The 27674-nt window shown below is 42.4% G+C and overlaps 1 protein-coding gene across 3 annotated transcripts in view; it reads right to left on the reverse strand.

Moving 5' to 3' along the window:
• The window catches only part of LOC307024896 (stromelysin-3-like), a 71286-nt gene that overhangs the window by 25600 nt on the left and 18012 nt on the right, over positions 1-27674 (reverse strand). For all 3 annotated transcript variants that reach the window (XM_079659361.1, XM_079659362.1, XM_079659363.1), the window contains 3 exons: positions 20242-20320; positions 7560-7840; positions 5706-5849 (listed from right to left, as the gene is read on the reverse strand). In XM_079659361.1, coding sequence (XP_079515487.1) covers positions 5706-5849; positions 7560-7840; positions 20242-20320 — 504 coding nt within the window. The remainder of the gene's footprint in view (positions 1-5705; positions 5850-7559; positions 7841-20241; positions 20321-27674) is intronic.

Raw genomic sequence — 27674 nt, forward strand, 5'->3', positions numbered from 1 at the left:
CAACCCAAAAGAATCATTTGGTGATCGCTGGAATAAAGAGTGTCAGCAGGCCTTTGAGGACATAGTACACAAACTAACATCGTCCGCTGTCCTTGGTTATGCAGACCCAAAACGTCCCTATGTGCTCCACACTGATGCCAGCACAACAGGATTGGGAGCTGCCTTGTATCAAGAGCAGAACGGAGAAATGCGTGCGATTGCTTATGCTAGTAGAGGACTCTCTCGCAGCGAGGTGAGGTATCCAGCGCACGAGCTCGAGTTCTTAGCCCTTAGGTGGGCAGTTACAGTAAAGTTTCACGACTATCGGTATGGCAACTCCTTTACTGTTGTTACAGACAACAATCCGTTGACTTACCTACTTACCACAGCCAAGCTTGATGCTGCAAGCTACCGTTGGCTTGCTGCATTATCCACATTCACCTTTGACATCAAATATCTGGCTGGTAAGCAGAATATGGATGCGGATGGTCTGTCTAGACTACCCCATGGTGCACTGGAAAATAATGCCATTTCAGAAGAGGAAAGCCAAAGGATTGGCAGGTTCACCTCCAAGCTGTTGGCATTCAAGAAAGAATTTGAGCTCTTGATCCCAGACATTGCTAAAGCTACTTGCCAAAGACACACTGTTGGACTCAGTCAGGAGCACTCCACTTCCTTTGGCTATGTAGAATCACTTGTCATTAATGCTGAAGAAAGTCTTGCTATCTTTGATGAGAATGAGTCAAATGAGGGAGTCTTTACAGTGCCAAAATACAGCGAGTCTGACCTTACAAAACTTCAAAGAGAAGACCCTGTCATCAGTAAGGTCTTAAGCTTGATGGAATGCAGCAACATCTTACCTGCAAATTACACAGCAGAATTCCCTGAAATGCGTCTGATTCTCAGAGAGTGGAAAAGGTTTCAAATGAAATCAGGCCTTTTGTATCGGACATGTGAATCTGAGAGAGAAACACGATTTCCGCTTGTACTTCCCGAAGTTCTAAGAACTACGGTTCTCAAAAATCTCCATGACAAAATGGGACATTTAGGGATCGAACGTACCCTGGAACTTACCCGATCACGATTCTACAGGCCGAAGATGGCTGCTGATGTTGAGAGAAAAGTGAAAACATGTGAGCGATGTTTTCGAAGGAAGACCCAGCCGGAAAAGGCTGCTCCATTAGTGAACATCCAGACCACCAGATCAATGGAGTTGGTTTGTATGGATTTTCTATCATTAGAACCAGACAGTCGAAACACAAAAGATATACTTGTCATTACAGATTACTTTACCAAATATGCTGTCGCTATTCCTACCAGAGACCAGAAAGCAAGCACCATTGCTAAAACCTTGTGGGAACACTTCCTGGTCCATTATGGTTTTCCTGAACGCCTACATAGCGATCAGGGTCGAGACTTTGAGTCTCATACCATTAAAGAGCTATGTGCATTAGCAGGCATACGGAAGGTGAGAACAAGTCCTTACCATCCCAGGGGAAACCCTGTTGAACGCTACAATCGAACACTACTCAGCATGTTGGGTACTCTGAAGGACATAGAGAAAGCACAGTGGAGAGAACATGTCAAACCTCTCACTCATGCTACCTCTCACTCATGCTTACAACTGTACCAGAAATGACGTCACTGGTTTTTCCCCATATGAGCTAATGTTTGGGAGACAGCCAAGGCTACCCATAGAGATAGCTTTTGGATTGGCAGTAAAAGACAAAGAGTCCCACTCACACTCTCAATATGTGAGGAACCTTAAATCTAATCTTGAAGAAAGCTATCAAGTTGCGAAAGAAAACTCTCACAAGGTTGCAGAGAAAAACAAGAAGAGATTTGATAAAGCTGTCAGAGAATGTACACTGGATGTTGGAGATAGAGTTCTGGTTCGTAATCTCTGGCTGCGAAACAAACATAAATTGGCAGATCGTTGGGAACCTACAGTTTATGTAGTTAACAGACGGATGGGAGACTTACCTGTTTACTCTGTGAAACCTGAAAGGGAGGAAGGAGCAAACCGGACTTTACACAGAGACCTTCTACTACCTTGTAGATTTCTTCCTGAAACTGAAAAAGAGGAAGAAAAGACCAAAAGTAGTTCCAAGAAACCCAGAACAAGACAGCAAAGTGCCATCCAACAGGATGAGGAACCGTCTGCTTCAGACACCGACAATGATGACAGCTGGTACACTATACCAGATGTTTTTGACAGGAGGTTTGTCAAAGTGTATCAAGTACCAAAACGCAACCGAGTACCTGTCACAGGCGAACACATGAATAGACCTACGAACTCGCAACCATTCTGTGTCGATGCGAGTTCAGTTCCAGAAGCATTAATACAAAATGAGGGTCATCACTTTCAAAGAGAAAGTTGTTTGAGTGTGCATGACTCACCAGAAAGGGAGGATGAAGAGGGTAACATCTTTGATGAAACATCTGTCATACGAGCAGATGAGCACCCAAAGACACCAACACTCAATGAAACAGAAAACTTGGATCCACAAATCATTCCTGAAATGGAAATTCAAAACTTACCTCGAGACCTACTTGATGTTCCTTCAGCTGGAGCCAGTTCAGAACCTGTAGAAGTAATTCCTGCTGAACTGGAAGCTGCGGATTTCCCTTCTGTGGAAGACTTAACAAATCCAGACGAGGCAACTGTTCATGAGGAGATGGAGTCAAGTCAAGGAAAGACAGAGGAACAGACAGAAGCAAATAATCCTGTGAGGAGATCCCTCAGACAACGTGAGCCGTCACGTCGGTTTCATTATCCTGAGCTTGGAAATCCACTAGTTTCTGTTGTTACTTCCTTGTTTCAAGGATTGAGTACTGCCATTGTTAACTCTCTTAATGATCGTAACAGTACAGATTGGTTTACAGACACTCCTAATGCGGTTACAGAACCAGTTACCCAGCAGCCCTTTTAGCATTCACAGGGGCGTGCATATATTTAAGGGGGGAGGGTGTAACTCACTGGATAAACCAAGGTTACAAGGTTAACAAAGCTTATTGGTTCATAATGCAATCATGATTGCAGTTGGACTAAAATCCGCCAAGTCCAGCCTCCTCACTCAGGTTAGTGAGGGCACGTTGAGGACGTGTGTGTGAGGGAGCAGCGTCACGCTGGAAGAACGGAGACACTTTTGATCATCATATGCAAAAAACAGCGCAAATTGAAAGTTACCGGGGCGGTGGTGGACCAATCTCTGAGGCTGTTGCTGGAGGTTGGAGCTGCTTTGGAAAGCGGGAGTTTTCATTGTTTTATTTTCCTCTGTGATTGAAGCAACACGCTACATGCTACATGTTAGTTGCTGCATGCATGCTGCGGGCCTCGTGGTGTGTTAGCCACCTAGCTCTTTTGAGAGTTCAGTTACATTTTGCTAATATGAGTTATGGTTGATAGTTACAGTAGCTATATAGTTTGTATTACTATACAGTGCTAATAAGCACTAGACATTTATTTTGTTTACTACAATGTTTTGAGCATTAATGTTTAAACTTTAAATGCTTATCTTGATCTACATTTCATGATTTCATGGTTATTGACATCAGTGTGTTTTTAGTAGTGCATGTAGAATGAATCTTTTATTTACAATGCAACAGTTTTCCATATTATGGTATCTAAATGTGTTGTATAATTGCATTGATAAATTAGCACTGCACAGTTATGATATTTGATGCACATGTGTTGAAGATAAAAAAAAAAAATTATTCTCCCTGACGAGGGGGATGGCGAGCTACCAATGACGACCTGAATACCTCATCTTTCCACTACCAGTGGTAGGAATTTTTAGAGGACCTTACAGGAACTGATCAAAGAACTATTTTCTTTTGATTTGGGGTGCACCCAAGTGTCAAGCACTTTATTTAGAAGTATGTTGTTTATTCCTGTGCCAATATATATATTTTTTCCTTTATAAAATCTCAGTATTCACTTCATTCACTCTGGTGTTCGACTTAATTTATTACCCATCCTTTAAGAACCTGGAATACTGGTCCAGTTTTCACACACCTGACAGACTGGTTAAATGTACGAAATGCTTTTCTAGTCTTATCACCACCATTCAAAACAACTCTCAATGCAAGCAAGCACTGATTCCTCCAAAGAGGCTTCCATACAAGGTGGCATCTACTCACACATGCACACACGCACACATGCAGGCCTTTGGCCCATGTTAAATATGTATTTGTAGGAATAACATAATATAAAAAGTATTGTTGCCAGGTAAGGGACCTTCTTTGTATATTTTGTCTTTTTGCTAAAGGGAGGGCAGACAGGCAGAAGGCTTGGTAACAGATGTATTCTTTATCCTCCCCTCCTCAACCTTAGCATTTATCTTAAAGCACTGCTGTGCCTCAGAGAAAAAGAAGGGCTTGCCAGTAGTTATGAAACTGTAATGTGGGAGCACAAAGAAACAAAAATATGATATCACGTGAAAGTATCGTAAACCAAATGCCAAAATGACTCATCTGCGCTTATAAAAGGTGTAGCTGCAGGCGGCTTCTCAATAACGCTGCCAAACAGGCACTGTCGCTGCATTCATTCATGATCGTAATCTGCCTCACTGGATACATCTGCTTTAGGTTTTCCTGAGAGAAAGATTCATGCTTGTGTTTAAATTAATAAAATCACTTGTCTCAGTGATGATGATGTATTTGCATTGTCCTTGTAAAAACCAAATACATATTTAAAAAAAGAACAAAACATTTATTGTCCTAAATTCCCTGTATGCTACGGTTTCTCTTCAAACAGCCTTTGTATTTATATATACATACATATACTGTAGATACATATAGATGTAGCTGTGAGGTGTGTAGCTGTGAGGTGTGTAGCTGTGTTGTGTGTAGCTGTGAGGTGTTCAGCAGTGTTGTGTGTAGCTGTGATGTGTCTAACTTTGAGGTATTTAGCAGTGTTGTGTTGAGCTGTGTGGAGTTTTGATGTGTGTAGCTGTTTTCTCTGTAGCTGTGTTGTGTGTAGCTGTGAGGTGTGTAGCTGTGTTGGGTGTAGCTGTGTTGTGTGTAGCTGTGATGTGTATAGCTGTGAGGTGTGTAGCTGTGAGGTGTGTAGCTGTGAGGTGTGTAGCTGTGAGGTGTGTAGCTGTGTTGTGTGTGGCCGTGGGGTGTGTGGCCGTGTTGTGTTTAGCTGTGAGGTGTGTAGCTGTGATGTGTGTAGCTGCGTTGTGTGTGGCCGTGAGGTGTGTGGCCGTGTTGTGTGTGGCCGTGTTGTGTGTGGCTGTGAGGTGTGTAGCTGTGATGTGTGTAGCTGCGTTGTGTGTAGCCGTGAGGTGTGTGGCCGTGTTGTGTGTGGCCGTGTTGTGTGTGGCCGTGTTGTGTGTGGCCGTGTTGTGTGTGGGCGTGAGGTGTGTGGCCCTGAGGTGTGTGGCCCTGAGGTGTGTGGCCGTGTTGTGTGTGGCCGTGTTGTGTGTGGCCGTGATGTGTAGCCGCGTTGTGTGTAGCAGTGAGGTGTGTGGCCGTGTTGTGTGTAGCCGTGATGTGTGTAGCCGCGTTGTGTGTAGCCGTAAGGTGTGTGGCCGTGTTGTGTGTAGCCGTGAGGTGTGTGGCCGTGTTGTGTGTAGCCGTGTTGTGTGTAGCCGTGAGGTGTGTAGCCATGAGGTGTGTAGCCATGAGGTGTGTAGCCGTGTTGTGTGTAGCCGTGTTGTGTGTAGCCGTGATGTGTGTAGATGTAATGTGTTTAGCTGTGCTGCTGCTGGCTCTCCTACCTGTTGAAGTCTATGATGATGTCGGCCTCTCCAGAGGTGACCTCTGTGAGGGTCAGAGGGGTGACAGCGCTCCACACACTGAAGGCCTCCTGGAGGACCTGCCGCACCCTGCCCTCACTCATCTGCCAGGGGAAATGCTCAATCCTGTTGTGAAAAACATAAAGATTGTTTATGATTGTTTATAGAAAGTGTGAGCCTTAGTGCATGCTTTTTACTTTTCTTTTGTGATCAAATATTTATTGATTTAATTACATCTACTGTATTTAACCATTCACACTGTGCATGTGTCCATATCCCAGTATATATACGTGCCCAGTATACATCTGATTACATATATTGTATTGTAAAACATACAATATATGTTTTTATAGATATATATACCGTATATGTATATATATATATACTGTATAAATACTGTATGTTTGTTGTATTACTGTTGCAGTGTAATAATGTTTGTGTATCGGTATTGCCATTGTCAAATAAATAACAAATCAAATACAAATCTTGATGCACACCAAAGATCTGTATTTTTTATTTAAAAACGGACAGTAAAATATTGTTGACGTGTTGCTTAATCCAATGCCTTCCTCTTCATATTGATATTCCATTCAATGTATGTCTAGAGAATAGTGGGGTTTCATTCATATGTTCAAAGATGAAGATGTATTATTAATGGGTTGATAATGCGGCCTCACTGGATACCTTGGCTTTAGTTTTTCCTCAGAAAAGAAAGGATTCACGTTTGGGTTTAGTGTCAATTAAACCATTTGTGGCAAAAAGCTAGCCTCTAAATTGCCTGTGTCCAAATCTGCATGCCAGCAGGGAACCAGTAGCTCTGAAACAGCTGGAGACTTCTCAGTATTGATTTTCTTCACACGGTCACTTCAGGTCATCTGAAGAAACCTTTCTTAACACCAGCGCGTTGCAGGTGCACAGACTTCAAGACAAATACTAAAAATCAATAGAACATGAGAGTATGTGTGCGTATATGGTAGTCATTTCACGAGTTAATCGTGGTATAGGAGAATGGGCTCTTTCTTGTTGTTCAGCTGTGTGGACAAGCTCAGACATGAATGAACCGGCAGGATGGGATATAAACCTCAGCAACTCCGGCAAGCTCCTCTGCCACCGTGAGCCAACCCTCCCACACCAGAGTGATACACTGTGTGGGTGCTGCTGTGTTGCAGCTTGTGTCCCTGTTGAGTTGAACCATAATAAACCAAACTGTAAATCGAACAATTTATTCCAGGTACCCATTGCCTGGTAGATCAGACCCCTGTGTGAGGATGTATGGGCGCTGAGTCAGTCTGCAGTGTGGCAGCAGATCTCTTCTGGTGTAGCTGCCAGAACAAAATGAAAACAACCAGAGAAGACGTCTGTGCAAGGCAAAGAAAACTATTTTTGCATCTTTCATATCTTTCTGCTAATTAGTTAATAACTTAGTTAGTTAAGGTTGGGGAGCAAGGCCACATCTGCTAACACAACCGCCTCGTTTGTTTCCAATCTCCTCACCAACATCCCTTCGCCCCTTCTTTCCTTCACCACTTCTTTCCTTTTTTCCTTCACCCCTTCTTTCCTTCACCCCTTCTTTCCTTCGCCCCTTCTTTCCTTCACCCCTTCGCCCCTTCTTTCCTTCACCCCTTCTTTCTTTTGCCCCTTCTTTCCTTCACCACTTCTTTCCTTCACCCCTTCTTTCCTTCACCCCTTCTTTCCTTCGCCCCTTCTTTCCTTCACCCCTTCTTTCCTTCACCGCTTCTTTCCTTCATCCCTTTATTAACTCAACCTTCATGTTGATCCGCCTGCATTCCAGCTGGATGTAGCAGTGTACAAACAGACCATATTTGTGTTTCCTACTTGTATGTGAGGTCAGTCTTCTCCCAGCGGCCTCCAAACAGAGCGTATCTCTTCCTGCGCTGCTCCCTCTTCAGGCCTCCCTTCTTCTTCCGATCATAATAAGAGGGGCCGACCTGTGTTAAGCTGGGATAGTCGGGGACCCCACAGCGAGGACGCTTCCAGAACTCTGTGTCATTTTTGGATGCCAGTACAGTCTTCAAATGGTGATCTTTGTTTAGTGTTTCCTGTTGGTGTCTTCCTCTCTTCTTCAGACCAACGTTTCCGTTGCTGTGCAGCTTTACCTACAAACAAAGGCACCATCATCTTATTTGTTGCCATGACAATAAATAATATTATTATTTTCCAACTGTGCATTTGTATGCTGATGAAATAATCTTTAATTGGTTAAACATTACTTTGTCCAAAATAGTTACCTTCAAGCCCCTTGCTAAAACAAAGGGGGCAGAACCACAGCCACTGAGCAGCAGCTAAGAAAATCCTAAGAAGCCTAAGAAGAGGAAACTATAACATGGCCTCATGTAACCTTACATCAAATAGTTGAGAATCAGTGTCATGCAGTGAAGTATACACATTATAATGTTGCTTGTTTTTATGATTAACGGTCTTCTTCTCTCAGATGCATGTGATGACAGCCCCTGAGTGTGTGTCACACTCCCTCCTCGCTGTGACGTCACTCACTGTTTGTCTTCTGTTTTGCTGATTAGACAGTTTGCAGTCTGCATGGTCAGCTGTCCCATTAGCCTATGATTGTTAGTACACCTCAGGTTCAGAGTCGCTGAGTAAGCCATTTTAAGAACTAAACAAGCTGGAGCGGGACACACTCTGCTGTGGCTGACAGGATGTCAGAGGGGACAACTGTTGCATCCTTCTATTAACAGTTTTCATATCCTTCAGATGAATAAGGCTTATTTGTCCTGAGGTTGACCAGAAACAAACTTCATATGTCAAACATAGAGATTGTGTATACATCTATCATGTAATTGCAAGTCATTGTGAAACACATGTTTGTACTCTCTATATCTGATATCAGACCACCCACAGTTTAGTGCTTTGGGCCTTTAATATAGTGCTCATCACAATGCACTGGATCATATATGAATCTACGTTGTGTAGCAATGGTAACTTCAATTTTACATTCACACAAGAACACTGATCTCTGAAGGCACACACACACACACACACACACAAATTGATTGTTTTCTGCTTTTTAAAATTCAATTTGATTAATCTACGCCAGAGTTATTGAAGCTTTAAATCTTCCGAATATATCCTCCATTCATGCATTTTCTGTATGTATTGTATTTATTAATAGTTGTATTTATCACTCATCATCAAATGTCTTATTTAATTTGTAAGTCTGTACAAAATTCAGAACTTAAATAAAAAGTTCAAGATGTATTATGTGTACTGCTACAATATCTACAAAAAGTCACGATATGTCATGTATTATATTGTTGAGTTCTTACACTATCCCAATGTTTCCTACTATTTTCACTCCAAGAGAAGTATATCATTTTAATAAAAGAAACGTGGCGTTTCATCTGGTCTCCTGTAGAGGCGTCACCCCCCCATGTGTTTATGCTGCATATTTCTGTAATCTCATGAGGCTTATTAATGACCTGTACATATTTTCACATTATTCATGGGTTTAAGCTGCAACTGGGAAAAGTCCCAACAACCTTATCTCTTTGTGCTGTGAAGCTAACGTTAAAACTAACAGGATTATTTTGACTCCTTTAAAGTCTTATTGACTGGTTGATTGTCCTTCATGATTGTAAAGCAAATAAGACAATTAATCAGTGAGACGAGTGAAATGCTTAATCAAAGCTTTAAAGTTTCCAAAAGGATTATGACTCGATGTTTGTTTGAATACTGAACAATGAAAAGCCGCCAAAACACCAGAGTCTCTGGAAGGGAATCAGGTGTTATTCTGTCGGGAAGAGAGACAGGAGGTTTACTGCTTTAATAAAGGTCACTGATAGGTCATATTCAAAGTACAAGTTCAATCCTCACAGCGGTCTATATGTCTTCCAAACATATTTATCCATCATATATAAATGTGGGGTGGTGGTTCCCCTTTTCAAAAAGGGGGATCAGAGGGTGTGTGCCAATTACAGAGGCATCACACTACTCAGCCTCCCCGGGAAAGTTTACTCTAAGGTACTCGAAAGGAGGGTCAGGCCGATTGTCGAACCTCAGATTGAGGAGGAACAATGCGGATTCCGTCCTGGTCTTGGAACGACGGATCAGCTTTTTACTCTCGCAAGGATCCTGGAGGGGGCTTGGGAGTACGCTTACATGTGTTTTGTAGACTTGGAGAAGGCGTATGACCGGGTTCCCAGGGAGTTACTGTGGGAGGTGCTGCGGGAGTATGGGGTGAGGGGGTCTCTACTCAGGGCCATCCAATCTCTGTACTCCCAAAGCATTTTGAGTTGTGTCCGGGTCCTCGGCAGTCAGTCGGACCCATTTCCGGTGAGGGTTGGCCTCCGCCAAGGCTGCGCTTTGTCACCAATCCTGTTTGTAATATACATGGATCGGATTTCGAGACGTAGTCGTGGGGGGGGGGGTCTGCAGTTCGGTGGACTAAGGATTACACCACTGCTTTTTGCAGATGATGTGGTTCTAATGGCTTCATCGGTCTGCGACCTTCAGCACTCACTGGATCGGTTCGCAACCGAGTGTGAAGCGGCTGGGATGAGGATCAGCACCTCCAAATCTGAGGCCATGGTTCTCAGCAGGAAACCGATGGACTGTCCACTCCAAGTAGGGAATGAGTCCTTACCCCAAGTGAAGGAGTTCAAGTATCTCGGGGTCTTGTTCTGGAGTGAGGGAACAATGGAGCGTGAGATGGGCCGGAGAATCGGAGCAGCGGGAGCGGTACTGCAGTCTCTTTAACGCACCGTTGTGACGAAAAGGGAGCTGAGCCAGAAGGCAAAGCTCTCTGTCTACCGGGCCATTTTCGCTCCTACCCTCACTTATGGTCATGAAGGATGGGTCATGACCGAAAGAACGAGATCGCGGATACAAGCGGCCGAGATGGGTTTTCTCCGCAGCGTGGCTGGTGTCTCCCTTAGGGATAAGGTGAGAAGTTCGGTCATCCGGGAGGGACTCGGAGTTGAACCGCTCCTCCTTCGTGTCGAAAGGAGCCAGTTGAGGTGGTTCGGGCACCTAGTTAGGATGCCACCTGGGCGCCTCCCTAGGGAGGTGTTCCAGGCACGTCCAGCTGGGAAGACACCAAGGGGTAGACCTAGGACCAGGTGGAGGGATTATATCTCTTCGCTGGCCTGGGAGCGCCTTGGGATTCCCCAGTCAGAGCTGGTTGATGTGGCCAGGGAAAAGAAAGTTTGGGGCTCTCTGCTGGAACTGCTACCCTCGACCACAGATAAGCGGGAGAAGATGGATGGATGGATGGATGGATGGATGGATATAAATGTATGGCTCTGATGCAAATTGACCAACCTCTTAAAAAATACCTTTTTGTTTTCCAAAGTTTCTGAAGTAACCCTGATGATGTCAGATGTTATCACGTTAAACTAAAACTAAATATTTGAGATGTTTAGTTTGATTAGTCTTGTCTCAATAATTGTGTTTTTAAAATCAATTTAAAAATAAAACACATTATAACTTCCAAAAGCCCAAGGTAACATTTTCAACTTTTTTTTCTTGTCCGAAGATATTCAGTTAGCCCTTTTAATGACAAAGAGAAGAAGCAAGATTGGGAATATGGGGATGTTGCTTTCCAAATGACTGAAACAATGGAGAACTCCGCTCAACATGCATAGCATACATAACAATGGACATCATAGTGTTGAAGAGGTTTTAACCTCTTCATCAAAATTAAAGCCTGCGGGCCAAGTGTAGCTGACAGGAAGCTCAGTTTACGGTGAGTGACAGAACTAAGGCAAGTGTGTGGGCAAGAAACAAGGTTTCATTTCAGGAGCATAAACACAGTCACATGCCATCAAAACAAAGCTCTGTGAACGCTGGGGAAATCCTGGAGCGGGCATGTCACCACAGCACAGGTTAATCCATCTCGCAAAACTGATGTGCCCGAGCTTCAACCCTAATTACATGCTGATCCCATCTACAGAGGGCCATTGTTGTTTTCCTAATACTACAAGTTGAATCTATCTAAGAACATATACGGTGTGTGCATGCAGGTATGAACATGTACAGCACTGAAAAAATGTGCAACACACACCAACACAGACGCAGATCTATTCTTAAGAGCTCCACAAAGCTGCATCCTAGTGAGCAGATGTCTGGAAATCCCCGGTTCAGTCATGACATCAGGTTGTCTGCACTACACGTGTGTGTTATAAAAGCTTTTCCAAGGATGCTGATCCGACACAACTTGGGTTGACTCGGTTTACGACTTGCCATTACCAAAAACACTGAGTGAAGTGATTTATTCACCACAATGCAACGTTTTGACATTTTACTTTTCTCCACTACAGTTTATAGGCAAATGTTGTACTTTTGACTCCACTACATCTATTTTACATACTTAGTTACTAGTTACTTTGCAGATTTAGATTATTAATACAAAATATAAATGAACCCATACATTATCATATATTATTACAGGTTAAGCTACTAAGTAGTTTATAAAGTAATTTAAATAAACCCCACCTATACCTGCTATACCAAGTGCAACATTGAAGTGATGAACAATTTATTTATTTATTTACACACGGCATCTATTGCACGTCTGTCCGTCCTGGGAGAGGGATACCTCCTCTGTTGCTCTCCCTGAGGTTTCTCCCATTTTTCCCTTTAAACTGTGGGTTTTCTCTGGAAGTTTTTCCTTGTACGATGTGAGGGTCTAAGGACAGAGGGTGTCGTATTGTCATACTGATATTCTGTACAAACTGTGAAGTCCACTGAGACAAATGTAACATTTGTGATATTGGGCTATATAAATAAACATTGATTGATTGATTGATTGATTGATTGATTGAACACATTAATGAACCAATTATTTGCTCAAGCAAAGCCAACCTCCTCAAACCCCCCAGGACCAAGCTCCGTACTACTACTACTATGGGAGACCGGGCCTTCTGCTCGGCTGCTCCCAGACTGTGGAACGCTCTCCCCGACCACATGAGAGCTCCACAGACCGTGGAGGCCTTTAAAAAAGACCTCAAAGCCCATCTGTTCAATAGAGCCTTTCCCTAGACCTTTTATTTATATATTACCCTTTTATTTATTTTTGTATTGTTTGATTTTACTGCTTTTTATTAAATTCTACCGTGTTGTGTAGTGTTTTATATTGTTCCATGCTCACTGCTTGTAGCACTTCGGGATTTGAACTCAAATATGAAGTGCGTTTTAAATTAAACCCATTATTATATTAGAAGAGTACATTCAGTATTTTCCCAACATTAATACAATCATTTAAAAATACCTGGTGCTTAAGATGGCCATTTTCTATCATGAATATTTTTACTTTTGGTTCTACTCATACAGTCAGGCTCTCACACACACCTCGGCAGATAAAGAGTCGTCCAGACTGGAGATAAATGACAGTGGTAAACCAAGTACTTACATCCTACTTCATATTGTAAACATACTTAGAAATTCAAGTGAGTATAGCTTGCAAATGCTTCAGTGCTAATAAAGGGGTTTGTTCTAGTGCAGGGGTGGGCGGCCAACCCGCGGCTCTCGAGCCGCATGCGGCTCTTTGCCTAGTTTCATGCGGCTCTTCAGTTCATATCGAATTTTATATGTGTGAGTTTGGGGCAGAGACACTGACTCCTGACTAGTGTTGCACGGTGTACCGATACTTGAAAGGTATACCACGATACTCTGCCGTTAAAAACGTTACGATTCCTCCGTTTCATTGGTATCGGTACTTTAAGAATGACGGGGGAAAGTACTCAGGTGAGAAAGCGCCGTTTTATTAAGAGCCGTGTGTGTTCAGCGCTCTGCTTCCAATCCCTGCACTGCAGCCGTGCCTACAGTCCCTCCCCTCTCAAGCACGCTCAAGTGCCTCCACTCTCTCTTGCACGCGCTAGCTGCCAGAGCATGTGAGAAAACGAGAAGCATGGCTGCAAGTGGGAGTGCAACTGCCGCTGCGCCTCGGCTTGTTGACAAAAAAGACGCCAGAAGCTAAATGTTGATGTATTTTAGCTATATCTCTGACAGTGAGGCCAAGCCTACGGACACCACGAGGCCTGTCTGTAAGAAATGTATTAATTGTATTTAATACGAATTCTTGTCATTTATTTTATTTATTGTTCACATTGTTTAAAAGTTGGTGTTATGGTTATGGTGTGAAATAAAGCACACTAATTACATTTAAGACTGTTTCCCTTTTTTTAAGAAAAGTATCGCAAAAGAATCGGAATCGCAATTCTTGACTTGGTATCGAAACCAAAATGTTGGTATCGTGACAACACTACTCCTGACAGTTAAACCTGATATTTACTAGGTCTGTTAAGTATCGAATGCTGATCATTCTGACGTAATTTGGCCGGTCAAAGTTGTTTGGGCTCGGATAAAATCGCTCCGTTACTTTCGTCCCGTGTTACTTTCGTCCCGTGTTACTTTCGTCCCGGCTCTCCCTACGTGTGTATGTTTGTTGTCAGGTGTCAGTATGAGAGGATGACAGCGTGTCTAATTTTGATGTGGCCCAAGAGCCAATCACAATAATACCTGCGATGCAGTGAACCAATCACCTTTGAGGGGGGGGAAACCTATCGTTGATTAAACACTATCCAGTGTTTCCTCTACCATATTCTTGGAGGGGCGCTGCGCCCCGCCAACAGAGCCCCGCGCCCCCCCTGAAATTCAAGGTGTTTAAAAATATATATATATAGCACCAAATTGCAAATCATCTATAACTACTGTCACTTTTCAAATTGAACATGTGCTCTTTTATTAAATAAACTAAACGCTTTCATTTTAAGTTGTGAGTTTAGTGTTTTTGACCCTAAGAAACACTGATGCATTAATCAATAACAATAATCCACAGCTCCTCTCTCTGCTCCAGAGGATTTAAAAAATAAATATCCCAATGCCACAAAAATGCATCAGTGACGTGGTTGAAATCTTGTCTCCAGAAAACAAAAAACTGAAACAAGCGGTATCAGTGACTGTGTGTTTGATGTGGCTCTTTGCAGTAACATAGAAAAAATGTGGCTCTTAACCTCTGACTGGTTGGCCACCCCCGTTCTAGTGAATCCATTTGCCTGTTTGAAGCTAAACTTCCTGCACATGCTGTGCTAGAGATCACAAACTGAACCTGGGGGAGCTGACAAGCAAAATGTAAAATATAAAACATGCCTGACCTGAGACATGTAGAAAGACCTTTTGTGTTGACAAGAAAGTGTTTTAGTGCTGTTAAATCATTTAAATTAATCAAATATATTGCATTGTGTGTTGTTATCATTATTGAACAAAACACAGGTTGCATTTCATAAATATTTGATCAAAACAATGATAGAACACTAAATGACACTGGAACTAATATGCTGAGTTAGACTCAAACACTGATTTAATGCAGATTTGAAGTACAACATATTGAATTTAAACTGTTACTCCAATCTGTTAAGATACTGTATCTGCTGACCCTACTCTTGCAAATAGGCCTATCAGGGAGAAATATCATTCTTTTTAATCTCTTACTCATAAATACAGTTATTATTATACATTTTCGCTTGATAAACATATAGCGTTCACCGTCTGACCAGTGGCGAGCCATGACTTTTCTACCTAGGCCCTCTGACCCCCACCCCTTCACTCGAAAAAAATATCAAAACAACGGCCCGGGGTGCAAAACGCATCAATGAAAGCGACTACCACACAAAACAACACCTGTAAATAACCCACTTTGTGTTCTTTGAAATTGAAAAGGATATTGTATTGTGTATGTTACTTTCGTTGCAGTTGTATGCAGTGGTTAATTTGAGCCGGATCCTGCCGGAACAGGATCCGGCACCTCTTCATTTTGGCCACCCTGTGTTCCGGCACCTATTTGGGCAGATCCGGTACCTCTCACAAAAAATAAAAAAAAAAAATGGTTAAAATGAAATAAAATATGCAGATATTAATTTACAGAAAAAATCCCAAGAATTTCATGTCGTTTATTAAGATTAAGATTTGAAAGAGTCGGAGATCTGTGTTGACGCACTGAAAAGCTGGACCAACGGACAAACGTCTTTCACTTTTGAAATTCGCCACATGAGGAGCACGTCGCAGAGAGGAAGAAACGGTGATTCAATGAAAGCATGTCAAAAAGATAGTTAAATATCCTGTCTTTCTTCAAAAAGAAGGAAGAGGTAATAGACACTTCAAAACGAGTCAGAAAAGCCTCCACAAGCAGCGACGAGGGCAGCTGCAGCGGTCATGTTGATGGTCAAAACCAGGAGGAGGTTAGCGCCGCAACAGCTAGCCAGCTAGCAAACCGACAGCTAGCCAAGCCTGGGCAGGAGGCTGGCACCGTGGCAGCAGCAGGTCAGGTTCACCGCCAGCCGGAACAGGAGCCAGCTACCGTCAGCCAGGTGGACCACCAACAGCAACGGGTGGGTACCCTGGCATCAACTAGCCCGGTACAACAGCCGGAGCAAGAGGCGAGCGGAACCGCGACATCAGCTGGCTTACAGCAGGAAGATTCAGTAGGAGAGGAGAGCGCATTGAGCGTAGAAGAGTGTGGGACGTCCAGCGACAGGTCAGGGATGGGATGCACAACTGTTTGGACAGAAGCTCAGCTAAAAGTGAAGCAGACTTACTATCCCTGGCTTTTTAGGGGAAAATCAGGTTTGGGTTGCACAACGTGTAAGGCGGTGGGGACTTTGGGGGCAGAGAAGACGTCGGGGATGAAACTTGCAAAAGAGTGGGTTTTATGCACAGTAACCTCATCTGCTTCAGATATTATAAAACAGCAACGCGCACTCAGAAAAAAAGTATTTGAACATGCCCGTACCAAGGCTCACCTAGCAGCAGCAAGCATTCTTGAAAAGGCAAAAGTGGACACTTTAGGACAGTCTATAATTAATAGTCAGTCTGAACAGATGGCCACTACAGCTCGCGTATTTCGCACGGCGTACAAGGAGGCTAAACGCCACCGTCCCGCATATGCCTTCGAACAGGAGATTGATTGCCAAGAATTAAATGGACTCGATATGGGGAGAATTTTACATTCCAATGTTGCATGTGTAAACATACAGAAACATATTTCTGAAGAAATGAAAAGAAAACTGTTTGAAAAAATAGTACAGTGCACTCCCAAAATCAGTGTAATGCTGGATGAGTCAACCAGTTTAAGCAAAAAGAGCTGCTTGATAATATACCTTAGGGCTCAGTTGCCCGATATGGACAAGCCTACAAACATTTTTACTGAACTCGTAGAGCTAGATGATCTAACTGCTCAAGGTATTGTCCACAAACTGTTGTCTGCTCTGGAGCGCCTGCATTTGACACAGGATTTTCTCTCTAAGACCCTCATTGGAGTAACTTGTGATGGTGCTTCGGTTATGTTAGGGCGTAAAAGCGGAGTGGCGAGTCGGCTCCAGGCCATGTTCCCCAACATTACTGTGTGGCACTGTTCAGCCCACAGGCTTGAGCTTGCAGTCGCAGACGTAGTGAAAGAGATGGGTGCTATAAATCACTTTAAAATATTGATGGACAAGATATAGACACTGTATAGCACATCTAACAAAAATCGAATGGAGCTGAGAGAGTCAGCTGAGAGCTTGGATGTCCAGCTATGCAAAATAGGTCGTATTTTAGACACTAGATGGGTGGCATCAAGTTTTAGAACCGTTGAAGCAGTGTGGAAGAACTACCCAGCACTTTACAAGCATTTCAAAACTGCATCAGAAGATCCCTCCCGTAACAGTGTCACAAAGCAAACATACAGTGGGCTTGCTATGCGCTTATCTTCGCATGCGTTTGTGAACAATTTAGGCATAATGTGCGATGCATTGCAAGAATTATCTGAGCTCTCAGTCGAGCTTCAAAAACGAGACATTACCATCATTTCAGCACACAAGTCAATTTGTCGGGAAATCAGGGTACTTGAGGCCATGTCGGATCGGCCAGGTCGCTACACTGAACTGAGCCAAAGGGGAATTGAGGAAAACTCTTTCCATGGCATCACGCTGAATGGAGGAAAATCAAGCGACAGATCACTCGACCCCAAGCAGTTTTTTCTAACTGTGGCCAAGAACTTGGAGGACCGTATGTTATCTCAAGGAGGCCGGATGCCAGATAAAACTGGATATAACAAGTTCATTGAGGAGTTGAAGGTGCTTTACGCACAATACTGGCCCGAGGACGCAGGTGCGCTGTATGGAGAGACTGAGGTCGAGTCACTGTGTCAGCGCTTCAACATTGCCAACCCGCGCGCAGTCATACGGGCCTACAGAACGTACAGAGACTCAGATGGTAAAGACACCACCGATGAGCTGATGGAGTTACTTGTTGCTGTCAACAGCATTCCCATTGCAAGTGCTGAATGTGAGCGCGGATTTTCTCAAATGAACTTGATTTGCACTCCCAACCGTAGCTCTTTGCTCACATCCACCATGTCATCTTTACTCTTCCTAAATCTTGTTGGACCCCCCCTGGCTAAATTCAATCCAGTCCCGTACGTGAGGTCCTGGGTGGCCAAAGGACAAAGAACTGCCACAGACACACGCAGTAAAAGCAGAAAAAAAGAGATAGAGGACAATCCGGACATGCTCGTGATGTGGGGTGTTTTAAACAACTAAATATGGTGAGCAAACATACTGTCTATTAATAGGCCGCCGTGCCAATCTTTGAATAGGCCTAATAAATAATTTTTTTACACTTTAAACCTGTTGAGAAATTAATTGCTGGCTGTATACTGAAGTCCCACCTGTGGTGATGTGGGCATTTGCCTATGTTGTGCGTAGGCCTACTAGCCTAAAAAATTATAAATTATCGTCATAACATTTATACCATGGATACTATTTGAAATTGAGGCTTGTAAGTCCCACAGCGTTGCAAGTGGACATTTTCATGTTGTTTTCAGCACCTTTTCTGTATACGTTCCGGGACCTGTACGCGTCTCGTCATCCCTGAGCTGTCATATGTACTTTGCGTTCCGCCACCTTATGATTTACAAATTAAGCACTGGTTGTATGTCTTAAGTGTAATTTGGCATGCTTTTATTCTGATGGCGAGTTTACGTTAATGACAGGAAGTTGTTGTTGCTATAGAAACAAGAAAAGCTTCACAGCGGGCGGAACTTGTCATAAAGTCCGCGATAATAAAACCCACCCATTTAGAGGGAAGGATTGGTCAATTGTACTGTCATTTGACATTACTCTCTCGTTCAGTTACTATAGCTGGCCCTCTGTGAATTTACAGCAGGACCACCAATCAGCTCCTGTCTTCACAGTAAGTGTAACATTTAACCCTTCACATTCAAACAGAAACTGAACAGGCATATTCGAAGAATTTATTTCTTTGGAAATGTTATTTTAAATACAATTAAATCAAGTTATTTTGGTAAAAATAATGAAAAATATAAAAAATATATATATTAAAAAATATATACATATTTTTTAATGTTTTTAAATATTATTTAGTAGAATATCTTAGGCCCTCAGAGCGGGAGGGCCCTGACGGCTTGCCACTGCGTCTGACTGCCAAAAATTGAATTTATTGATGAAATGTAAAAACGGCAAACTAGAGAAGTGAACAGGAATCATTCACGGTTATTAAAGAAGTGTCTTTTGGAGGGGCCCACACACAATGCATGTTGTTAGGAATATGAACCTGATCTTGCTTCTAAAATGAACATCATGATTAGCATTGGCAGGGCAGGTAGTTTGCTGCAGATACTCAGCATGACAATACATCATATTTAGATATTTAGCTTTCCCAGTGCTCAAAGACGCTTGATGCACGATGTACAAACAGCCTCGGGAGTCTGTGGCCTGATGTATTTCTCTCGTATCTGCTACTTTCTGCTGTTCCTGAGTCAGCACAGACTTGCCTCTGCCTGCACACTCTGACAGTCTGCTGGCAGCACTGTGCACTCAACATTTATTGAGTTTTGTGATACATTTGTCAGGAAATGCAGCTAGGCTTTATTTTAAATGTGAGGTAAAGTGTGTTGCCAAATAACATGATTCCCTCATATGCAATATTTGTACACTCTGTCAAACTTACACAGCTAGTTAGTATTAGTACTTCTACCCCACTGCAATTCAGAGGTAAATGGTGTACTTTTACTCCACTCCGTGTATTTAATCCCTTTAGTTACTTTACAGATGTGGATGAATGATGTGAAATATAATCAAGTGTTAAATCAGACTTTAGTTCCACCTGGAGTAAATCCACAAGCTACCCTGCAGTATACAAAGTCATTCAAAATAGCTGCACCTTTGCCAGCTTTGAGAACACTTTCATGATCAATCATTATAAAACACATCATATATATTATTCTGAAATACAATGACTACTTTTACTTTTGGTACTTTAATTATACTTTGATGATAACACTTTTCTACTTTAACTTGAGTAACATTTTGAATGCAGGACATTAGTATTTCTACTACTTTTACTTAAGTACACCATCTGAGTACTTCTACTAAGTTTTACCTAAGTGCCAGAACTGAGTACTTCTCCCCCTCTGAACTGCATCCTCTTCAGTCCCCCCCAGCTCAGTGTGTCTCTCCTTGTTCTACTGCTCCTGTGTGGGGCTCACCTGCAGCGGCTTGGATCTGCTGCTCCGCTCCTGGACCGGCACAGATTTGGCCCAGAGGAAAAGGTGCAGAGTGAAGATGCTGCCGCAGAACAGGAGAGTGTGCATCGTGTTATCCCGCAGCAGAAACAATGGCAGTATCAGAGAGGGCTCAGAGGAGTTGAGGAGGAATGAATGACGGCAGAGATGTCTTTGTCCTCTTCAGATGACACTTCTTATGAGCTCCAGAGCTCAACTGCGCTACACACGTGATTTAACCCTTTCCCTCCAACACACGACAAACAGGGAGCCAAAGAAAAGTTGGTGTATCCTCCTCAAAAGCAGACAGACAGAAACAGCCTGGGGAGAGGAACCTGAACGCACCACAAGAGATGAGCTGTCAAGGTGCTTTTGAGGGTTTACTAACTTCATGTGGCATTCCCTGTTTTTTGTGAAAATAGCTGTGCATTTAATATGGTTATGATCAGTGGTGTAAAGTGTTGCAACACCAGACAGATGAAGTTAACTATACATGTCAGAAAAATAGATAAATACCATAAGCTAAATAAGTAAATGCAGGATTATAGAATAAGATATACAAGAACAAAATGTATTGCATATCGTACAGTGAAATACAATTAAATACAGTTTGATCTCGTGATAACTATTAATAATTCATTAAATACATTTTAAGATGCAACCAGATGAGTGCTTTGGGTTATGGAGGCACTTCACAGAGTTCAGGTGGTTATCAATCAATCAGTTTATGTATATAGCCCAATATCACAATTGTTACATTTGTCTCAGTGGACTTCACAGTTTGTACAGAATATCAGTATGACAATACGACACCCTCTGTCCTTAGACCCTCACATCGTACAAGGAAAAACTTCCAGAGAAAACCAACAGTTTCAAGGGTAACATGGGAGAAACCTCAGGGAGAGCAACAGAGGAGGGGATCCCTCTCCCAGGACGGACAGACGTGCAATAGATGCCGTGTGTAAATCGAAGAGATAATACATTTACAACATAGGTAGACCAAATGTTTGGAAATGCATGTGTCTATAATAAGAAGATGAATCCACGAGGAGGTCAGCAATCCTGTGGGAGCCATCAGGGAAGTACTATTATGAGAGTCAGGCAGGACCGCAGAGACTGGTTCAGCCACGACTCAAAATCCAGGACTCAGGATCCAGGACTAAGGATCCAGGACCACAGCAACAGGCACAGCCACAACTCAGGATCCCGGTGTAGATAGACACCAAAAAGAAATTTGGGGGAAGCTGGGTTATTCGGAACATGAATAACATGTTTAATAGTCTTATGGGCTGTGGGATGAAACTGTCCCTACTTGACGCAGCCTTCTTACAGTGCAGACGCTTTTCTTGCCTCTGCTTACTTTTGTATGCTGTTTTAAAAAAAAAAATCTGAAAACTTCGAGCAGCGGCTCCTGGACATGAACCTATCACTGGGACAGTTATTCTTCGTAAATAGACGGAGGGTTTCAGCCATATTTCAATATTTTTACGACGACCTCAGTCTTACAGTAGCGTGGCCTAGCAACAGCTAAAGCCTGGTACTGCATGCTATTTAGCTTAAGCTAGTTAGCAGCAAAATGCCTCCGTTCTCTACAGATGACTTCCACAAACTTCTACAGAAGATGGCCGTGTTGGAAATGAAAATGCAACGGTTGGAAGTTAACGTGGAAGTGAATGGACTAGGTTGGAATGACACCACTTTACCAGTGTTGCAAAAGAATGGACAAAGGCATGCTAACTCAAAGCTAGTTAGCAGCTACAAGGATTCCAAGGAACAGGAGGGCTGTGTACCGGGTAATAAATCTACAAGTGGTAGTCCTCCCTCGAACTCTCTGGGTGCAAGGCCGAAGAGTAAATCATTTCCATGGGATTTGGGATGACGAACAACAGGCAGAGCCCAGCGATCTGAAATCTGTGATGCAACCGGCTGGCCTGCATTGTTATCACCCAGGAAGAGCGCCTCTTCAACCCCTGTTCCTACTAGGAAACAGCCGTGGACAGCTGCTACAGGGAGAACTACAAACAATTCTCCTAAACCACAGTGTGCCAATCCAGAACCGAGAACCGGAGATCTCTTTCTGATGACCTGGATAACCTGTCCTCCTCACACAGCAGGGTAATAGCTACTCCAAAAGTGAAAGGCTAGAGGGAAAGCTAACGACTGGGCCTGAAACTCTGATTGTGGGTGACTCTGCTGTAAGAGATGTAAAAAGTCTATGTAGTAAGAACAACACCAAAGTACTCTGTTTTCCCAAGGATATGGTCTCTGACTTGGCTGAGAAGATCCTGCATATTGGGGCTGAACATCCGACTGTGAAGAATGTGGTATTGCATATTGGAACAAATTATGTTGTGAAACAACAGTCAGAAGTGCTGAAAAAAGACTTTAAATGTTTGTTGGAAACTGTCAGCTCTCTAAATGCAGAGGTGTTCATCAGTGGCCCTCTACCGCCAGTCAGAAGAGGAGTGGAGAGATTCAGCAGATTGTTTGTACTGAACACCTGGCTTTCAACTGCATGTACTGACCATTCTGTCAATTTTATTGACAACTTTAACTTTTTCTGGGACCGCAGACATCTTTTTAAGGCAAATGGAGTTTGCCTGAACAAGTCAGGAGTGAAATTGTTTATCTCTAACATATTCAACTGCCTACGTCATCAATCTGTTCCCTCTGCCAAGGACAAGCAACAAGAGGAATCAAAATAAGAGAAAGACATAACACATCGCTCAGAAAACACCTCTGAGGATACTCTTCCTTCACCCCACAGCTCTCTCTACTCTCCGTTCACCCTTTCACCCTCGCCCACCCTCCTGGAGATCACTGAACACACGAAGGAGATACAGAGGGTTGGCACTGATTCCTTCCTGGAGTTCGAAGACCAAACTAAGGCTATACGCAGGGTTGGCAGCATGTCCTTTACCCCCGCTCCTCAACGACGCCCACCAAAATCACCGCAGAGACGAGCACCATCAGCCCCGTCTTCATCACCGTGCCTACGTCAGCCACCTCCTCCCTCTGGCATGTCCTTTACCCCCGCCCTTCAACAACGCCCACCGAAATCACAGAAGCAGAGACGCGCACCATCACCCCCGTCTCCATCACCGTGCCTACGTCAACCACCTCCCCTCCCTTCAAGAAAGCATCTGCAGTCTCCGAAGCCTGATAAGGATGTGTGTACAAAACGCAACAATCTCTTACTGATATGTGCTGGGTCCAGGCTCAAGGGCGTATGGCACTCTCAACTCTTTCCAGGACATGCCGGGGCCCTGCCTGCCTGTAGCTTTGCCGATATCTGTGTTGATAGGTAATAGATTAAGTGCGGTGAATCAGCTTAGAAAGAGGAAGTGCTCAAACGTTTGTGTGAGTTTATCAAATTTAGCTGTGATTCCATGTCAGCCACAGCTTGTCACAAAAAATCTTACTGATAGTGTATCCAACAAACTTAAACTAGCTTTATTAAATGTTAGGTCTTTGGCAGGTAAAACATTTTTAATCAATGATTTTATCACTGAGCACAATCTCGATTTTATGTTTTTAACAGAAACTTGGATTGAACAAAATAACAGTGCAGCTGTTCTTATCGAATCAACACCTCCCGACTTTAGTTTTATGAGTCAGGAAAGAATGCATAAGAAGGGAGGTGGAGTTGCTATTTTGTACAATGATTCCCTTCAATGCAGGAAGACATCTTATGGGAACTTTGCTTCTTTTGAATATGTGGCCCTTCAGCTGAAATGCTCCTCTCGAGCTCTGTTCCTAGAAAATACTAGGGAAATGTTTACTCAGAATTTTTCTTCCACACTTGCCCCTGCTAGCATCTCAGTAAATGAGCTAGTAGATCATTTTAATTCAAACATTAAAAAATGTTATAGATGCCATTGCTCCAACTAAGGTAAAGGAAGTGACTGGGAAGAAAATATCTCTATGGAGAAAGGACATGACCATGAGAGCAGAAAAAAGAGAGTGTCGAAAAGCTGAACGTAGGTGGCGAAAAACAAATCTCCAGTTTCACTTTGAAATCTATAAAGAGAGACTTGGCCTTTATAATTTGGATTTGAAAAACGCACGACAGTCTTTCTTCTCTGCCATCATTACCAAAAACAAAAACAACGCACGTGCCTTGTTTGCTAATGTCGACAGACTAACTAACCCCCCAGTGTCAGTAGCCTCCGAATTTCTATCCACCAGGGCTTGCAATGATTTTGCCTCCTTCTTCACTGACAAAATTCAGAAAATCAGACAAGCAGTCAGTGTCTCTGCATCAGGTACAGCAAATGTGTTGTCCCTATGTCCACCTAATATCAATTCAAACACCATGACACAATTCCATCAGATTAATGATAAAAACATAGAGGACATTATTCAACTTCTGAAATCCTCCTCCTGCTGCCTTGATATTATTCCAACAGGATTTTTCAAAGATGTTTTTCGTTGCATGGCCTCAGATCTACTTCATATAGTAAACAAATCTCTTCACTCAGGTATTTTTCCACAGGACCTGAAAACTGCAGTCATTAAACCGCTCTTAAAAAAGAATAATCTAGACGCTTCAGTAATGAACAATTACATGCCCATATCAAACCTGCCGTTTCTAGGTAAAATCATTGAAAAAGTTGTTTTTCAACAGTTGAGTAATTTCTTGCATTTAAATAACTGTTTCGATGTGTTCCAGTCAGGCTTTCGTCCAAACCACAGCACTGAGACTGCTCTTGTAAAGGTCTTCAATGACATCCACTTAAACACAGACAGTGGCAGAACTTCAGTGTTATTATTATTAGATCTCAGTGCTGCGTTTGACACTGTTGACCACAACATATTACTCGACCGACTAGAAAACTGGGTGGGACTTTCGGAAACAGTTCTAAATTGGTTTGAATCCTACTTAAAGGACAGAAAAAACGTTGTTTCTATAGGTAAATAAACATCTGAGTTGACAAATATGACATGTGGGGTACCTCAAGGCTCCATCTTGGGGCCTCTTCTCTTTAACATCTACATGCTCAGATAATGGCTCAGATAATGAAAAACAACAAAATAAGTTACCATAGCTATGCGGATGACACACAAATGTATGTAACAATTTCACCAGGAGACTATGCTCCAATTCAAACACTGAGTAAGTGCATTGAACAAATCAATGACTGGATGTGTCAGAACTTTCTCCAATTAAACAAAGATAAAACTGAGGTAATGGTTTTTGGAGCCAAGGCAGAACGTTTAAAAGTTAGCGCTGAGCTTCAGTCTGCAATGTTCAAAACAACAGATAAAGCCAGAAATGTAGGTGTAGTCATGGACTCTGACCTGAGTTTCAACAGTCAAATCAAAAAAGTTACTAAATAAGCCCACTATCACCTACAGAATATATCTAGGATTAAAAGACTGATGTCACAGCAGGATTTGGAAAAACTTGTCCATGCTTTTATCTTCAGTAGACTTGACTACTGTAATGATGTCTTCACAGGTCTCACTAAAAAATCTATTAGAAAGCTGCAGCTAATTCAGAACGCCGCTGCTCGAGTCCTCACTAACACTAAGAAAGTGGATCACATCACTCCTGTTCTGAAGTCTTTACACTGGCTTCCTGTATGTCAAAGAATAGATTTCAAAATACTGCTGCTGGTTTATAAAGCTTTGAATGGTTTAGGCCCAAAATACATTTCTGACCTCCTGCTAAATTATGAACCATCCAGATCTCTCAGGTCTTCAGGGACGGGTCAGCTTTCTGTCCCGAGTCAGAACTAAACATGGAGAAGCAGCGTTCAGTTGTTATGCTCCAAATATCTGGAACAAACTCCCAGAAACCTGCAGGTCCGCTGCAACTCTTACTACTTTTAAATCCAGGCTGAAGACTTTTCTTTTTGTCGCTGCTTTTAATTGAACTATTCACATCTTAAACTGCACTGTAACTTTTATCCATGTATTTTTTCTTTTAATGTTTATTTTATTATCTTTTCTTTTTAATGACTGATTTTAAATGCCATTTTCTTAATGTCTTTCATTTTTTTTAAAGCACTTTGAATTGCCTTGTGTTGAAAGGTGCTATATAAATAAACTTGCCTTGCCTTGCCTTGCCTTGCCTTGCCTTAAGTCTGGTGGTTTTAGTCCTGATGCTGCGGTACCTTTAGTGTTCTTATTTGGACGTAAGAGCCGCAGCCTCAACACAAAGCTAAATTCCACTCAAAATGAAGAAAAAGACTTGTCAATGTAGTTAAAACCCTGTAAGGCCCACTGTTGTAATTTTACAACATTACTTTAAGCTATCCTAAAAAAGTCATTAAATGTTTTGTTTTTTAAAACATTTAATGACCTTTTGACTTAGTGAAAAGGTCCTTTTGTTCAGCCTCACAATGCTATTGGGTAGTAAATGTGTGTATAGGTCCTGCCCTATGGCCATACACTCACAAAACTTCAGAATCTTCAAACGAGCAACATCTCTTTGTTTTATTGGACTGGATTTGTCAGATTCAAGTAAGTAAAATGCCTCAAATATTTTTGTTATTATTACAATGTCTAGAACATGTACATATTTAGTTTTTGTGGAATACATTCATCAAATTTGAATTTTGAGCAGCTTATGTCTATGTTGTAATATTACAACACTGGGTCAGTGTGGTAGTCAAAATAGCATGGGCACCTGTCATGGACCTCGCCCTTCTTATATGGAAATAAAACACTAATAGAAATATAATGTCTTTGATAATTCACTATAACTAAGTTCTAAACGTGTCCTCTGTTAAGATTTTTGAATTAAGACCAGAATTGAAGAAATTAATACATTATTTCTGATAAAATTATGTGAAATTATAGCAGTAGTAATATTGTGAACTCTACTTGTATCTTATCAGTTAATTAATTTAAAAAAAAATTTTTTTTAACTCTGGTTCTGGCAGAAACAGTTCTTTCTGAAATGTGTTGGGCCACTTGGAGGGATCCCTTTGAGTATGATAATTCAACACACTCTCACTCCCTAAACGTCCAGGAGCGACGCTTGATCAGGGTGAACGTGGCGTGCAGTTGGGACGCGCCGAGGCTCCTTCAGCTTCATAAACGGACGCAAAGAGCTTTCAACTGATTGCAATGTATTCCCATCGACAGCAGTATTTGACGCTCATGGAAGCACCGCACCCGTTTATGTCGGCAGCTCTTAAAGGCAATGTGAGCGTCCATTCCCATTGGATAACGGAGAATTGTACACCCGGAAGTAAGTATTCTCCTTACTGTCGATTGATTTGACAGTGATATCTCCACTACTCCATCAACTCAAAAACACCAGATTACCTTTGTTAATTAAACAACATTGATAGGTTTCAATTGTGTACAATGCTTTTGTGTTTTTCCCCTTCAATTCTGAGAAACAACTTGTTTTCTCTGAAATGTGGAGCGCCAAAGAGACTACACTACCCACAATCCCCAGCTAT

Source organism: Notothenia rossii, assembly GCF_949606895.1.
Source record: "Notothenia rossii genome assembly, chromosome: 11".
Classification (NCBI taxonomy): Eukaryota; Metazoa; Chordata; class Actinopteri; order Perciformes; family Nototheniidae; genus Notothenia; species Notothenia rossii.